The sequence below is a fragment of the Carassius auratus genome, chromosome 27 (genome assembly GCF_003368295.1).
Source record: "Carassius auratus strain Wakin chromosome 27, ASM336829v1, whole genome shotgun sequence".
Lineage (NCBI taxonomy): Eukaryota > Metazoa > Chordata > Actinopteri > Cypriniformes > Cyprinidae > Carassius > Carassius auratus.
This window is the reverse complement of record NC_039269.1, coordinates 28,794,650-28,811,149: the sequence shown is the minus strand read 5'-3', so window position 1 is coordinate 28,811,149 and position 16,500 is coordinate 28,794,650. Positions and strand designations below refer to the sequence as shown.

Genomic DNA, 16,500 nt, shown 5'->3' with positions numbered 1-16,500 from the left:
ATCAGCTTCAGCACTCAGCAAAGAGTTCATAGGTCACTCTGCTCACCCATCAATTATACTTTAACAGAAATCAGTAAACTATGCCATTACTTCATGTTTTATAATTCTAATTGGTTAAAGCATAGATAAACTTAGTACATCTCCAGATATGGACATCAGTAGCCTATCTCCAGTAATTTTCATTTTGACAGCAGGGAGTATGCTTATAAAAACGTTATAAACCATAATCTCTAGCTGTTAGGTGAACTTTTCCTTTAATTCTTTGAACGATGAATATTGATTAGTATCTTTTCAGAACCACTTGAAAGGATATGTGAAAGTAAAAATGTCTTGTACTCTGTATATAACCCATCCGTACACACATAGTGAACACAAACATGGTGCAGTTACTGTCCTTAATATCAGCTTAGTCTACTTAAGTATCGACATCTATGGGATATTGAAGTTGACTTGTGTGTTTTACCCTTACATACCTTAACTTGACACCAAGACTGCTTTAAATGAATGCGAGTGCATTTAGCAGCTATTTGCTGAATTGCAGGTGTTTCATTTATTAGATAAGCACATAGGTGTAGTCAATGATGAGGCCAAAACCAGTGTTTTCACTGGCGTGTCTTCTGTTGGTTGTTCAGGATAAGTGCATATTTTGCCTTTATTGTCACTGTAAGGTTGATGATACACGGAGCAACATTTTGAGCAATATTGCTTTGGGCAACTTTGGTTAATGCTGGCATCAACAGGCAACCAGGTGAGACACAGGGCATATGACTGATTTAAAGTATTCAAATAGAAATGTGTTATCTATTCTCAGTAGGAAAGTTGCCAAGCAACATAGCATGTATCATGTCTGATGAAGAGCTTGTAATGCTTGAAATGCCATCTGTGGTGAGTACATGAATATGTTTTCTACATTTGGAGCTGTGGTGTGCCAGCTTTGCTCGTCCTGTCAGACATCGTTTGTAGTCGAGCAGCTACATTGAGCTCTTGGCCTGCTGGATGTGTGCACTTTAATTGTAATCTTCATGTATCATCAGCCTAAGGTATTACAACATTTACTAGGTATAGCTAGTCTCTTTATGTAACCCTCTCACCCGGGTCCTCTCTGACGCTCCTCGCACTCGCTCCGAGCGGGGCTCGAACCCAGGTCTCCGATATGGGAGGCGGACGCACTAACAAGGAGGCTAAATGGCTACAGCCACTAGCGTCTGTCGCTAGTGCGTCTCTTGAGATCGGGGAGTGAGGTTTACCTGCACAGCACTACTCGCTGGCCTCCGTTACATTTACACCTATCACTTTATCAAAATTTTCCCCCAAAGCAAAACATCTGGAAGCATTAAAGTAATAATAATAATTTAAAATATATATTTTTATATAATCTCTTTTGGTTTTAAGGCATAATTTTGCCTGGACATATTTTAATATTATATAATGTAAGCATTTTCTATGCATTCAACATTTTTTAGCTATTTTTCCTTTTATTACAACTAAATTGTTTACGTGCATATGCCCACCATATTTGTCATTATGCATTATCCATTTAAAAACAATGCTATAAATTGTTTTTACAGTATTACTGTTAATTGTGAAACAAATAAATGGCAGATATTTTAGAAGCAATCAGCTGATTCCTCTTCTGGCCCAGGGCATGTAACTCCTCCGTTCTGCGGCGCTGGATTGTTACACTGACGGGTGCGTTTCTGGGTTTTTCGTGAGCAGGTGGACCATGAAGACCAACAGCTCCAACTGCCATCTACTGCTGATGCTGTAAATGAAAGGATAATATAAAAATAAAAAATGCATGACAATATTAGCACAAGATTTTGTCCAAAGGGACTGAGTGAAAATCTATTTCAATTTCCATTGTCCATGACAGAATTATTTTATCAAATGATTAAATGATTAAAATGATTATCAAATGAAGATCATCATACTAATACAAGCATGCTTTCTGCATTTCTAAAGAGATGATTCCTCCTAAGTCATAAAATGACATATAGGAAAACTCTCTAACTCAGTGGACTTCCACACCAAGTGCCACACAGACAAACCTTTTCGTTTGGTTATCTCACAGCTCACTCCTCTGAACCCAGCTGGGCAAATACAAACACACCTTGTGCCTAATAATAAAAAAGAAAAGAAAAATTCATGAGGATTAAAGGAACTTCCAACACTTGGAAAAAACTGTTCTCCATACTATTATTTTTTAGAAAGTGTTTTCTGGTTATTCTCACCTTTGAGCACTGCTATGCCGTTATTGAGACAGGGCGAGCAGCGACAGGAGCTGGTTTCTTTCAGGTACTCTGCCAGAGCTCTCTTCAGGTTTTTCTTCAGGATGTTAGCATTTGGGTCACGGGACGGCACCAACTCATGGAGGGGTTCTATCTGTAAAAACAAAACAGCTTAATTGTACCATTTCAGGATTTTACAAATTAAGGTTGGTGTTAAAATTTGCAAGTAGAGTTGGACGTAAATCATTGGCCCCAAAATGTTATTACATTCTCACTGAATCATAGGAAGGACAAACATGGCAAAAGAAAAGAGCTGACATGATTTAGAAATGATGTTACAGAATCCATATTGAAATACTGGATTATTTGAGCATTTACAGTGTGTGTCGGGGCACAACTGCACCCATAAAAAATATACAAATCATAGTTACAAGACTTTTCTTCCACATTGGTTACTTTATGATGTGGCATTCCACAGGGCTCGATTTTGGGGCTGCTGCTGTTTTCTTTGTATATGCATCCTCTGAGCACTATATTTTCGAAGTACAGTATTTCTTACCATTATTATGCCAATGGTCTTCTTTTATTTTCCTCTGAGCATAGATTAAACATGTTCTTTGGACAAAACACATGAATGCTATACCAACAATAAGCTCTGGCTCTCTACTAACTTTCTCCAATTAAATGAGAGTAAAACTGAAGTTTTAATTGTATGTTCCCCCATGTCATCTGGACAGCAAGGTTCCCTGTCTAAAAAGCTTGAAGAAAGGGGCTATAGGTAATTTTGCCTTCATTAAATTCTGTGTAGTAACTGTAAATTGAAAGGAGATTTCATTTTATTTTATTTATTTTTTGTGGTATGTTCAAAACTTTGGAATGGTCTCCCAATTACCACCTTTAAGTCTTAGTTAATTCACAGTGTTTCCCACAGACTTGGGCTATTCCAAAACAGCACCGATGAGCGTAGAAATTTCTGTAAGGTGTTTTACTGAAAATGCACAAATTGAAGAACGCAGACGCAACATTTCATTTACATATCGACCAACACAATATACCAAGCGCAGTGCAAATTAGGGTAGTAGCAAATAAGCAGAGCTGATGCTCATTAGGTATGGGTGACCTACTTACAACACAGGCAAAGCTTGTTACATGTAAACTGACAAACATGTACGTATGTTCGGATAATGTGTTCTTCTGGTATTTCAGATAAAGTGTGGAAAAAATCCTCTCCCTTCTACCATGTGCTCTCTGTTCTCTGGTGAAACCATTTCAAGCACAAAATAGTTTAAGACATGCTTTTTGGGCATTAAACAATGGCACAAATACAAAAATAACTCTGTCCAGTCTTTTCAGTGCTAATTTTTCACTGCGCGTCTTTAAGAAATCATGATAGTATTATTTTAACACCCAAAGACGCTTTGTGCTGGCGCAAGCTGTTAGTAAATCTTGTCCTTAGGTGACTTTAGGCATATGTGTGGTGGCACTTTTTTAAGCACCACATTTTTAAAATAGAGTGGTAAAAAATAAATTGAAAAAACAAAAAGGAAAATACATACTGGGTGAAAATCTTTACCTTTTTGCTAATAAAATCTGGATTGTAGAACACAGCATCGCCCCACAGCTGCATGATGTCTGGAGTTGGCAGCTGTTTTGCAGCAAGACGGGAGACTGTTTCACTGTCACCACCTCTGACCACAATAAACACATCTTCCACCATTTCCCCCGTTTTACTGGAATCTGAATAGCCGGACAAAACAGTATTTTTAAAGGTAAGCTATAGCTTTGAAAGCATAAGATCCCACCCTCCCTGCAAATCACTCTCCAAAGCCACGCCTCCTCTAAATACAGAGGCTAACCAGCATCATGATGAGAGACGCCGTTGGTGAAGGATTGAATGCATCCCTGTCAGATTACCTCATCTCTGGCTCTACAGTTCAAAGTGCGTGAAATTACAATAATAATAATATCTTTCATTATCACTCGGTCTGCAAAAGTGTAATGGAACACCTTGATGTATGAAGTCTGCGAGAGCATATGCTGAGTTAAAAAAAACATTAGCAACATTTAAGAAGATGCACAAGCAGGTAATAGAATTAATGGTTGTTTCCAAACATGTTTCCTAAAACACATGGGTTGGAGAAAGTATTTAAACATCAAACAGTTGCACACTTCACCTTATAAGTTCTTCAATCTGAGCCTGTGAATTGTGGCTTTTGCTTACCTCCAAGCTCGTCCAGTAGGCCTTTACAGCCACCAACTGAAAATCCTACCCCCAAATACACCCCCTGAATTGCGCCTCCAACTTTAAGCCCAACTTGTACACAGTTCTTGATATCTTCAAGCTTGTAGTCTATAATGAAAGACAATACATTCAGTATAGGCTCAGTCTTTGGAATAACATGGTTGTCTCATGCTTTTACCTACCAGATTTCTCTAATGTCTCATCATTGAGGACAATAGTATATTCGAAATCTCCACCAAGAGTCGCCTCTCTGATGAAATGTGTCCCGTAGTCACTGTAGAGCTGCCGATATTCTCCGTATGTGTATTCCAGTGGCAGGGCTTGCAAGCGGGACATGAATTCAGGGTGTAACATCAGGTCTGATGTTTTTAAAGAATAGCGCGCTACCTCAAGTTCAGAGTGAGCTCGGAGAAATTTCTTTTTCTGAGGGCAACAGAATAAAATCATGATTGGCTTCAGAGTCTGGTCAGGAATTTAACACTGACTTGACCATGGGAATCTTTTTTTATTAATATAATTAACTTTTCAAAAATGAAAAATAAATAAATAAATGATAATAAAAAAAAATAATAATGTCCTGCCATAGATGGAATTTTTTTTTACTTTCCATCTGTTCATTGTTTTACAGTAGGATGTTACACATCTTCAGAAAGCGTACTGAATCTCAGGATCAAAAAGTAGAAGAAGAAACAATAATACAAACAACCCATAGCATATATTGAATCGTCAGGTCAGATGGATCATATTTATGAGTTAAACACACATGAACGCCACCACAAAGTCCTAATTACAAGTGCAAATTTTCTTTAAGCCCAGCATTTTGGAGTTGGGCGCATGTCAGAGAGAAAACAAATTCCTAGCAGGACTTAAACGCACCATAGTAAGCAGATGCATATGTAAAATAACGCAATCATCAAACAGTAAACATCACCGAAAATGCCTTGTAACTGAATGAAATGTCTGGGCTTTGGGCGTGTTTAGATGTTTAGATTTTTTCGATAATGTGTTTCATATGTGTGTGTGTTTTCCCTAAACGTTTTACTCTAAAACTGTCTGAAAATCAAAGCTATAAACAAGTTGAGTTGCAAATTTGAGGGTTATATCTAAAAAAAATTAGCAATATTTTGTTTTGGTGCCATTTAAACATTTTTGTTTCAGGACAATTTAACCTTTTTGATTCCTGTGAATTGTTTTTCAATTGTTAGTTCTAATGAGATAAAAAAAAAAAAAACTTTTTCAGTAAAAAAATTACTGAATGATACCTGAGAGTTAAGAAGCCACCTAAAATCTCTGCACAAAGCCAGAAAATGTTGTAATATCTAGTCTTTAAATCTCAATAAATTAATGCATTATGTAAAAAAAAATTTCACTTACAGTCACAGAAAATCTACTCACCGTCCCAGAAAAGTTGCGCATCTTCGTCACTGTCTTCTTGTACTTTTGGTCATTATATTTAAAACTGAACTCAAAAGTATTAGGAATAGCAATTCCAAATGAGACGCTGGTCTTGGACAAAGTTGCCTTTGTTTCACTCTTGGAGTATTCACTGTAAGATTCATATGCCTCCAGTGTGAAATCATAAGAGCCTTTTGTCTGGGAACAACAAAGTTAATTATTCCAGATTAACTAAGTCCCGAATCAGCCTTTAGTTGTTACTAGAGTCACTAGCATCAGAGAAGTATGCAAGATGCAGTATAAAAGATCATCTCAGGTGCAAAAATGCAAGTTACTCAAAGATGTTTTGTTAATTCAATAAACCAAAAGATGACCTAACCTACATTGTTACATTTTAAGTCACAGTTCATGGTTCACAGTTCACATTTTTCATTACACACACGTGTTTGCCATTGAAATTGAATCTATATAAAACTAACCTCAGATCGACGCCTCATTTGCTGAAGTCACTTGACTTGGCCAGTTTAATATGCGCTTCGAAACACAGAAACGTAGTGCTTCCACCGCAGCTTTTTAAGCATGCAACATACCTCTATTGTGTACTGTTGTATATTATACGGCTTCCTGTAGCGAACATCTTGGATGAAATGAGGCAAGCAGCCGCCAGCGTAGTATCGGTTATCGAGCACCACTGCTTCCAGTTTACCATTCAAAATGTTGAATCTGGGAATGAAGAACAGATTATCTCCAAATACCTGCTCCGTAGCACATAATCAGTTTTTGCATTTGGCTCAAGTACAGGAACAACAAAAATATCATTATGTTACCATGAACTTCAACATGAGAAGAGATGACAGAAGCATGACATTGAAAACTGACAGTTTTGGAAAAGCATGAAATAGCATAAAGAGCAAATGCTAGGACAAATGTTTTATTATGCTGCAGAAAATATCATGCATTCTCAAAACCTGCTGTGCATGATGGCTTCTATTTAATTTGGATATCTACTACTAAGTAACATATAATTTTGTGAAAATCTAAATCAGATGTCAGTAAACTGTTGATAGGAACTTAAATCACTTCTATTGTGTTTGATTTGATTCAAATGCTGAATGTATTGATAAGCACTGATATTAAACTAAAATGTACTTTAAAGTAATTTATACCAAAAACTTGCATGCTAAGTAAATAGAATTGTCATTACACATTTGTAAAGCTGAAATTTTATCCACTTAAAATGTAAATTTCAGATGCAATATCAAACGATTATAATCAATGCTTTAGGCAACATATCAAAATAAGTGTAATTCTCTAAAGCATGACAAGTGATAAAACATGATTCCCTTTCAAGGGAACTTAGAACTGCGTCCTCTAAGGGTCGCTATGGGGAACACCTCGTCGTGACCCATGTCTGAAGCATACATTGAAAAAAACAGCAACGAGTTGACATCACCAGCCTCTGAGAGAGATCTTTCTCAGTTGCTTCTCAAAACTAGGCCTAAACTAGCCCAATCCCGCTTCCAGGAGGTTCCCCGATAAAAATTGCTTCCCGGGGTTAAAATATACGGTTTTTGGCAGGGTTGCCTTGGTAAAATTCACATTTTAGGGGCTAAATATCAAGTTTTTTGTATTGGGGTCGCTTCGACCCATGGACATGAAAAACAACCACAGACTTGGCAACACTGGTTGGCATTTACTACACCGAGCCGTAATTCACTGACAATCTACACAAAATCGATGTTAAAAGCGCAGGCGATTCTTTGTCGATTTTGAAAACGATTTTGTGTTAGTTGTCTGTAGACTACGTCTCTGTGTAGTAACTGCCGCTCCACCTGAACCAGTGTTGCCAAGTCTGCGGTTGTTTTTCATGTCCGTGGTTTGAAGCAAACCCATAGCGACCCCTAGAGGACGTAGTTCGAAGTTTCCTTAGAAAGGGAACGTCTCAGGTTACGAATGTACCGTAATTCCTCAAATAAAAGCCGGGGCCTTTATTTACCTGAACTGCAGAAGGTAACAGGCTTTTATTTGAAGCAGGCTTTTATTAGAGGCAGGCCTTTATTTTTCTAATTCCATCTGTTTGATAAATAAATTAAAAGTAAGTAAATTAAAAGAGATCCAGTGGACAGAGATCATAACATTAGCACAGAATTAGCTCAGAATCAATCACCAAAAGAGCCAGTTTGGTTCAGACGCTCTGTGTGTCGGTCTGCTTCATGCTGAATCACATGCGCAGTATCATCAGCTCCTCGGTTCTCGAATCGGACGCGTCTGACAGAAATGGTTCTCGGTTCAGTGTACTGTGATCCGAAAACCCATGCAACCGGTTCTTGCCTCGAGAACGAGAAATGCTCCGGCAGTGGGCATGTACGTTCATTATCTGGCTCTGCTGCACAAATTTCCCCCCGGTCTTTATTTGTCCGTGTTGACCACGCCCCTGGCCACTATAAGAGGCCCGGCGTTTATTTGACTACCGGTTTTTATTTGAGGAATTACGGTAACCATGGTTCCCTGAGTAGGGTACGAGACACTGCATCCTCTAGTTCCCTGCCATGCTTCGGACTCAAGCTTCAGACGAAGAAGTGAATGACGTGTTCTCCCGGTGCCTGTTTATAGTCGCGCCGTTAGTGATGTCAGAGGCTGTCGCTGGCCAAATCGTTGCTGTTTTTTCAATGTATGCTTCAGACACGGGTCACGACGAGGGGTTCCCCATAGCGACCCCTAGAGGACGCATTGTCTCGTTCCCTACTCAGGGAACGATGGTAACATTCATAACCTGAGACGTTTATATTGTACTTCAAAACTTTTTTAAAAACCAAATCTATGTTGGTCAGTGCTGCTTACAAAGCCACTACAAGCACTAAGGGTAAAAACATAAGCAACGAACATGCTATTACCAGGAGGACCCTGCTTCTGTATGTTAGTATGCTAGTACAGGAGTTTTTTTTAAAACACGCACCCTTTGGCAAGATTCTCGATTCCATAATACTCCTGGGTTGGCTGATTACAGGCTTTGTACACCTTTTTACAGCCCAGTTCATCAGAGCCATCCCCGCAGTCATCATCAGCGTTACAGCGCAGAGCCTCCAGCACACAGCGACCTGTTACACCACACACAGTCCTGTCTTTACATCGCCTCGGTTCCAGTAATACTTTGACTGCTTTGGCTGAATTTCTAATGAAATGATTCCAAAAGACTGAATCAAGTCATTTCGATGGATTTTTAGTTTTTGGACCAAAAATGCACAGTTACTCTATGGGATTTAGAAATGTAATAATTTTTTTTGGAGATGCTCAGGGATTAATGGTGATGTGAGGAAGACCTGTGACGGTGCAGCGAAAGCCCTGGCATGGAGGAGTGTGTCTCTGGCAGGAGTATCTCGACGCAGCGGTGCAGGGTTCCTCCTCTCGGCCCTGATCATGACACGGATCTCCTCCAAACTCAGACGGCTGCACCAGCGTGGCGTAGCGATACTGAAGAGATCACATTTAGAAAGAAAAACATGTTTATGAAGACAACTTGAATGCATGTGCTGTACTGTAAAGATTGAATATGACCCTGGAGCACAAAAGCAGTTTTAAGTAGCACAGGTATATTTGTAGCAATAGCCAAAAATACATTGTATCAGTCAAAATTATTGTTTTTCCTTTTATGCCCAAAGTCATTAGGACATTAACTAAAGATCATGTCCAATTAAGATATTTAGTAAATTCCCTATTGTAATTTTTTTTATCAGTAATATGCATTGCTAAGAACTTTTTTTATTTTTTGCACTCTCAGATTCCAGATTTTCAAATAGTTGTATCTAGTCCAAATCCTAACAAACCATACATCAATGGAAAGCTTATTTATTCAGCTTTCAGATGATGTAGATTAGAAAAGAAACAGGTTATCAAAATTCTAATTAACGTGTAAATGAGCAGACAGACAACCAGATAATAACAGCCCATTCTCACCCTCTTCTTAAGGCAGGGGTCACAGCGAGTCCATGGGGACCATTCAGACTGTGAACAGTCCACTGGGTCTTTAGGCGGTTGTTCAGCGCTCCTGTCTTCTGAACGACAGAGCGCTACAGCACTGTTGGAAGCAGATTTATGCTGTTTGAGAACGCAGAATATAAGATAATCTATAACACTTTGCAGAATTCAGATTCAGGGACTTAGAGAGTTTACATTGCACAGAAGGGGTCTGGATACTTTAGAAGAGTTAGAGCACGTCACACCTGAAAATGTCTGAATTTAATTGCATTAAAACAAAAAAACCAAACCCAGTGGAATCTGATGCATCTACTGTAAGCTTTTATGAAAAAAACTAACTTCACTTTTCATAGATAATTATTATTATCAGTAGTATTATTATTGTATTGTTGCTTTTATTATATTAACAATATATTATATATTACATTATTTGGTTTTTATTACATTAACAGTAAACATGTTCCAAACAACCAAAGTGTTTGATCTACTATTCCAGACATTGTCTGCAATATATTTATTGCTACATATTTTAAAAAACCTACCGTTGTGTAAAATATTTTGAATGAAAAGGATGTTTGTGTAATATTCCTTAAAAATGTTTTACCACTTTTTTATTTTTTATTTATGGCTTTAAAAAGGCCACAGATAAAAACATTGAGGAACAATACATTCACTTTTTTTCAGTTGCTGCCTTATGTTAAACTACTTTAATTTACTTTCCCCCCACATCATTCTACAATCCTTACACCATAATGTTAGAGCAAAAAACAGGGTTTTAACCTCTAACGTCTTTAACCAAATACAGTCAAATTTAAGCAATCAAAACAGAACATAAAAAATGAAAAAACAATAAAACACACTGTGCATTCATTCTCATAAAGTAAAATATTCCAACTTACCCTATAATGCACAGACAAAGTATTGCTTTGCTGCAGGCTGAGTTTGCTTGTAGGAAACTGTACATTATAATGTCAGAGAAACTTCAGGTTATTCCAGGATGTGTTATTTGGAGTCTGTATTTCTCGTAAGTGAGTCACATGAAAGCGAACACAAAAAATCAATGGATATGTTTGTTTTGAGTTGCATTCAATCTAACCATTGGACTCTCAGTTGAACATTAATAATCTTATTTACTGACTTGAGTAATGGCTTTGTTGTTAACATTTCTGTTTATTTATTTTTTTACAATGATTTAAATGCTTTTCTCAATACAAAGTTGTTTTTTTCTCTGAAGCTGTTCATGCACTTTTTTATAGTCTATGCATCAATTAATATCTCTTCTTTTTTTTTTAGTTTTAATACATTTTTAAAAACACATGGGTGTTTTAAATGAAAGTATGATCATTTATTTAATACTTATTTGCAAGAGTTTGATCTAATAAAATCTCAGACTCCTCAATATGTGGTATTTAGGAGTGGTCCAGTATATGTGTTATAATATTGCAGGATGTTTCTAAATGAATGCATTTTGTCAAGTTAAGTGAAATCCCAGGCGCAGGGACCCTGTTAATCAGAAATCATTCCACAGCAAATATCTAGCAGTTTTATGCTTCAACCACAAGAGGGCCAAAAGTTACATAGTTTAGCTACATAGAGATAAAATAGAAATCAGTTTGCATATAAAAACATCAAAATTGCATCTAACAAAAAAAATACTGGACATTCAAATACATGGGCTGTAATCATTTTTGCATTTCTGTAAAAAGAATTCTCACAAAATTTTATTTTCTCAGAAAATGAAATTTATTAATCATTTGCAGAATGAGTGTCACCTCTCTACTTATGTATGACTGAACATGAACATATTTTGTTGCCATTACAATTAACCTTTGCAACAGGAAAAGTGCTCTATGTTGGAAGAGAGAAACATCTTTAATGGAGACCATTCATGATGATGACAGGTTATTCTGTGTGGTGAATCCTAAAGCATATTTAGCTAAATCTGTTGTTAAATAAGATGCTAATAACTCCTTATTCTTAATGAATAATGACATCAATACTGTAAACATAGGTACATCTAGCTAATGACACAAATGTGAAATTACTTGCTTTATTTCAGTTGATTTGCTGTTAGTCTTCTGGATTTCTCATTGATTTAAATAAGGCAAAGTAAAATGCTTTAGTACAGTGTCTGATTAGTACAGAACAGGAAATAATATAAATGGCACTTTTTTTAGATTATAATCATATGAGAAAAGCTCTACAATACAAAAAAAAAAAAAAAGATATTTTTGTAAGAAAATGAACAAAGATATCCCGACAGTAACTGCTTCTCCTACAACACTTCTTGATTCAGTGACTGTTGTATCTCTTGGTATTGACCTTCCATTCTGATATATTCACAGAGAGGCAAAAATATCGCCAGTTAAGCCTGAAATCATATATGTATACAGTTTACAGTATTGCTTATGATCTGCACTGAGCTTGCGACACTGTAAAGCAAATATTATAACGAAAGCTCCAGAGCAGAGATTTAAAACAAACAAATACATGTTGTCATTCAGAAACATACACTGACAGTATCATAAAACACACGTTATTTGACAATGATTTAAAAATGATCATTTTTGAATAATCATGTCATAGTAAAAAAATCTAAAAGAGAATGTCTGTCAACATCAGTTTTCCAAAAAGATGGTCATTAATGCAGATGGTCATTTTCTTCGTCACAATATTAACATTCAATACAATTATTTAAAAAAAAAAAAAAAGCAATGATTTTAACCAATGTTTTTGGCTTCTCCATATGTAGATTGCAACTACACAGGTGATCTTCTCCATTAGAAATGACAACAGAAATCAATCCCCAAGTCCATCAAATGTCCATCACAGTTGAACTTTGATTGAACTGTTCCAATTTCCCATACTGTGACAGTTTATTATTATTTTACCAAAAAAAAAAAAAGTAGTTTAGATAGTGGTTACAGGTAGACAGACAGTTTTCAAGTCCATCACAAACCAAAGGTGCACCTCATTTTATTAAAAATAGATTTTATTTTGTATCAGTTATTAGAGTTTGTGAAATGTCCCACCGAGCTCACACATCTGTATCACTGTGATTTCGGGATCCTCTTAGTGCTCTTCTGTATGTGGAGCCTCATTCTTCCTAAGGATGAAATCATAAATACAGCTCAGAAATAAGGTTGAGAAATACTGAATTTCATGTACATTAGAGACAAAAGTGTTATGTCTGTCATAAGCCTTTTTTTTGGCAGCTTCAATAAATTTCTGAGCAATGAGAACTTTTTTTTTTTTTTAAAGTTAGTTTATTTATGCATAACCAAAGTAATATGAGCTCAGGTCTATGACACATGCTGTTTCGAAGCTGGTCAACTAGCATTTTTCTCATCAAAACACAGAAACAGTTGAGTCACAAAGGCTCAGTGTAGGCGTGTAGATTAAGCACCTTATGTAGAAAGGCCAGATTTGGCCAAAGGGAGATAAAATATTAGATAAAATATTAGCTTGTCCTCACTCAAGAACATAATTCACCCACTCTTTTGGATACAGATAGCAAGAAGGAAACAAGGATGAGAACAGGCCAAACCCAAAGCTGTATTGTGGTTATTAATGGATACTAAATCTGTTCTCCACCAGACACCACAGGCCCTTATAGACTTTAGGATAGTAGGCTAGTGACAATGCCCCTGAATTTTCGAGATACCCCTACCGGAGGTAGAACTAAACCCAACAATGTTTTTCCTCATCTCTAAGGTCTCCCATATATGAAATGGATTCTTGGCTAAAAATATTTTACTGCTAAGACTGTTAAATTAACAGATATTGTTATACACCACAAAACCAATAAAGGACTAAAATATAGCCTGTCCGTATGGGAGTTAAGGCATATAAACTAATGCAGATCAATCACACAAGCTCTGAGAGCTTTGAAACTTGACATGTTTGTAGTCAGGAAGTTGATTTAACTACTAGAAAAGACTGGATGTGAATATCTTGATGTATGGAATAAATAGACACATGTAAACACATATCTAAAATAAGCGGACATGCACAAATTTAATATCTATGCAGAATGTTTTCATTTACTTTGTGCTTGCTTTGCCTGGCATTATCATAGAAACACATATGATGGCTTGTTGGAAAGGTGGGGTTGTGCTGAATCCAGCAATACCAAATATGTAAATATATGATAAAAGAGAAGTGTTCTGTCACTCAATGTATGATGTGTCCAAAATGAATGAAAATGGAACACTGACATAATTGAGTCCAAACCCATTCATTATCAGTGGTGAGAAGAATGTTGAGAAATTCAAATATAAGAGACATCAAAAAATATTTAATATGGCACCTTGTACTATATGGAAACAAAGATTGAAATCGAAAGATAACACCTTACCATAGCACAAACAGGAGACCAGGAGTTTTAACTTAATGAACTTTTTAATAAAACTATAACTTAATGTTGTGAGGATGGGTTTGGGACGAACTCAGATGCAGACAGGATGTACTGAACACAAGATTTATTATACAAAAAGGGGAAAAACAAAACCCACGAGGGGGAAAACAAGGGCTAGGGTGAACACTAAAAGAATTCCACAAAACACAATAAACAAGGTAAACAAAGACTCTGAACACTAAATACTAACAAACACTCACTGCAAGACAAAGACTTCTTCGAGGGGTTTCTAGGACAAGGTATCTCAGGACAATGACATGTAGGAACACATAAGTAGAACAATGAACCGACGAAAGACAGAGCACACTAGGAGATCTAAATAGGGGAACTAATCAAGACACGGCAGGTGTTACAGATAGGACAATCACGACACGACTAGGATAACAAGGGGGGCGGGGCAAGGGAATGAGACAACACAAGCACATGGCCCAAAGACAAGGCCATGTGCTTGTACACAAAACACGGGTCTGTCATGATCCTGCCTCAAGACTAGAGAAAAGTCGGGACATGAAGGCAGAATCATGACAGAACCCCTCCCTTAAGGAGCGGCTTCCAGACGCTCCCCAAGGGAACATCAAACGCGGGACAAGACTGACTGGGACAGAGACAAAAACCAACAAGACATGACAAATAATAACAAAGGCAAACATGAATAGACAATGACGGGGTTAGGGTGACAAATCAAAAAAAACAAACAGGGAAGGGGAGGGGGCGGGACCACAAAGTTCATGGGGGACAGACCAGGGTGGGTGGGTGGGGTAGGAATCTTAGGAGGACAGGACGAAGGCTGACGACGGGGGGTACGGGCAGGTCTGGGTGGTGAGGGACGGGGAGGGGTCTCGGGACAACTGACAGGGGACATGACAGGAGCAGACACGGGACGCGGGGGGACAACATCTACTGGACACGGGGGGACAACATCTACTGGACACGGGGGGACAACATCTACTGGACACGGGGGGACAACATCTACTGGACACGGGGGGACAACATCTACGGGACACGGGGGGACAACATCTACGGGACACGGGGAGACGACATCTACGGGACACGGGGAGACGACATCTACGGGACACGGGGAGGCAACGACAGGACACTCGGGATTTCTGGGGACAGGGTCCGGGGACGAGACAGGACTGACGGGGACTTCTAAAATCTGAACAAGACGGGACAAATAATCAGAAAAAGACTTTACAGCTATTACAATGGGCATCTCCTTGCGAGATGAGACCGATTGTAGTAAAGCCTTGGCTGCAGAGTCGGCCGCGGCTCTCTCCTCCGCCCTCGTGACTGCTGGCTCGGGCACGCCAGCGCTCTCCGCTGCTGGCTCGGGCACGCTCACCGCTGCTGGCTCGGGCACGCTCACCGCTGCTGGCTCGGGCACGCTCACCGCTGCTGGCTCGGGCACGCTCACCGCTGCTGGCTCGGGCACGCTCACCGCTGCTGGCTCGGGCACGCTCACCGCTGCTGGCTCGGGCACGCTCACCGCTGCTGGCTCGGGCACGCTCACCGCTGCTGGCTCGGGCACGCTCACCGCTGCTGGCTCGGGCACGCTCTCCGCTGCTGGCTCGGGCACGCTCACCGCTGCTGGCTCGGGCACGCTCACCGCTGCTGGCTCGGGCACGCTCACCGCTGCTGGCTCGGGCACGCTCACCGCTGCTGGCTCGGGCACGCCAGCGCTCACCGCTGCTGGCTCGGGCACGCCAGCGCTCACCGCTGCTGGCTCGGGCACGCCAGCGCTCACCGCTGCTGGCTCGGGCACGCCAGCGCTCACCGCTGCTGGCTCGGGCACGCCAGCGCTCACCGCTGCTGGCTCGGGCACGCCAGCGCTCACCGCTGCTGGCTCGGGCACGCCAGCGCTCACCGCTGCTGGCTCGGGCACGCCAGCGCTCACCGCTGCTGGCTCGGGCACGCCAGCGCTCACCGCTGCTGGCTCGGGCACGCCAGCTCTCTCCGCTGCTGGCACGGGAGGAGACAGGGTCACAGGACCGGCAGGCCCCTTCTTCCTCCTCTTCCTCCTCGGGCGCGGTGCAGAGGCTACAGCTGGGTCAGAGGCGGGTTGGGGGAGTTTGGTCTCGGGCAGGGCAGCCTCGGACGCCGAAGACTCTGAAGCTGACTCCCATGAAAGCCGTCTCCCTCGCTTGTTGGGGAGACTTAAGGTAGTGGGAGGTACCTCAGGATCTTGGGAGGGACGTAACTGATCCCCCAGGGTTGCCACGGCCAGGACACGACCCTCCGGGATC

General features: G+C 39.8%; 2 protein-coding genes across 3 annotated transcripts in view; both read right to left on the bottom strand.

Annotated features, from left to right (window-relative positions):
* Positions 1-1,466: 1,466 nt before the first annotated feature.
* On the bottom strand, positions 1,467-10,897 carry c8b (complement component 8, beta polypeptide). Its single transcript, XM_026207034.1, has 12 exons — positions 10,740-10,897; positions 9,820-9,940; positions 9,186-9,336; positions 8,822-8,963; positions 6,456-6,588; positions 5,866-6,063; positions 4,653-4,893; positions 4,450-4,578; positions 3,802-3,965; positions 2,232-2,382; positions 2,049-2,117; positions 1,467-1,762 (listed from the first exon to the last, which is right to left on the bottom strand). Exons 1-12 carry the CDS (start codon positions 10,802-10,804, stop codon positions 1,608-1,610), a joined length of 1,719 nt encoding a protein of 572 aa, XP_026062819.1. The 5' UTR covers positions 10,805-10,897; the 3' UTR covers positions 1,467-1,607.
* Positions 10,898-12,497: 1,600 nt separating this feature from the next.
* The window catches only part of dab1b (DAB adaptor protein 1b), a 37,172-nt gene continuing 33,169 nt past the window's right edge, over positions 12,498-16,500 (bottom strand). For both annotated transcript variants that reach the window (XM_026207036.1, XM_026207035.1), the window contains one exon: positions 12,498-12,946. In XM_026207036.1, coding sequence (XP_026062821.1) covers positions 12,913-12,946 — 34 coding nt within the window. In that variant the 3' untranslated portion in view covers positions 12,498-12,912. The remainder of the gene's footprint in view (positions 12,947-16,500) is intronic.

Coding starts and splice junctions, on each gene's coding strand:
- c8b (XM_026207034.1), bottom strand. CDS start 10,804: ATGTACAGTTTCCTACAAGCAAACTCAGCCTGCAGCAAAGCAATACTT. Junction 4,894..5,865: donor TGCGCAACTTTTCTGGGACG/GTGAGTAGATTT, acceptor TGTTGCCCTCAG/AAAAAGAAATTTCTCCGAGC. Junction 4,579..4,652: donor TGAGACATTAGAGAAATCTG/GTAGGTAAAAGC, acceptor CTTTCATTATAG/ACTACAAGCTTGAAGATATC.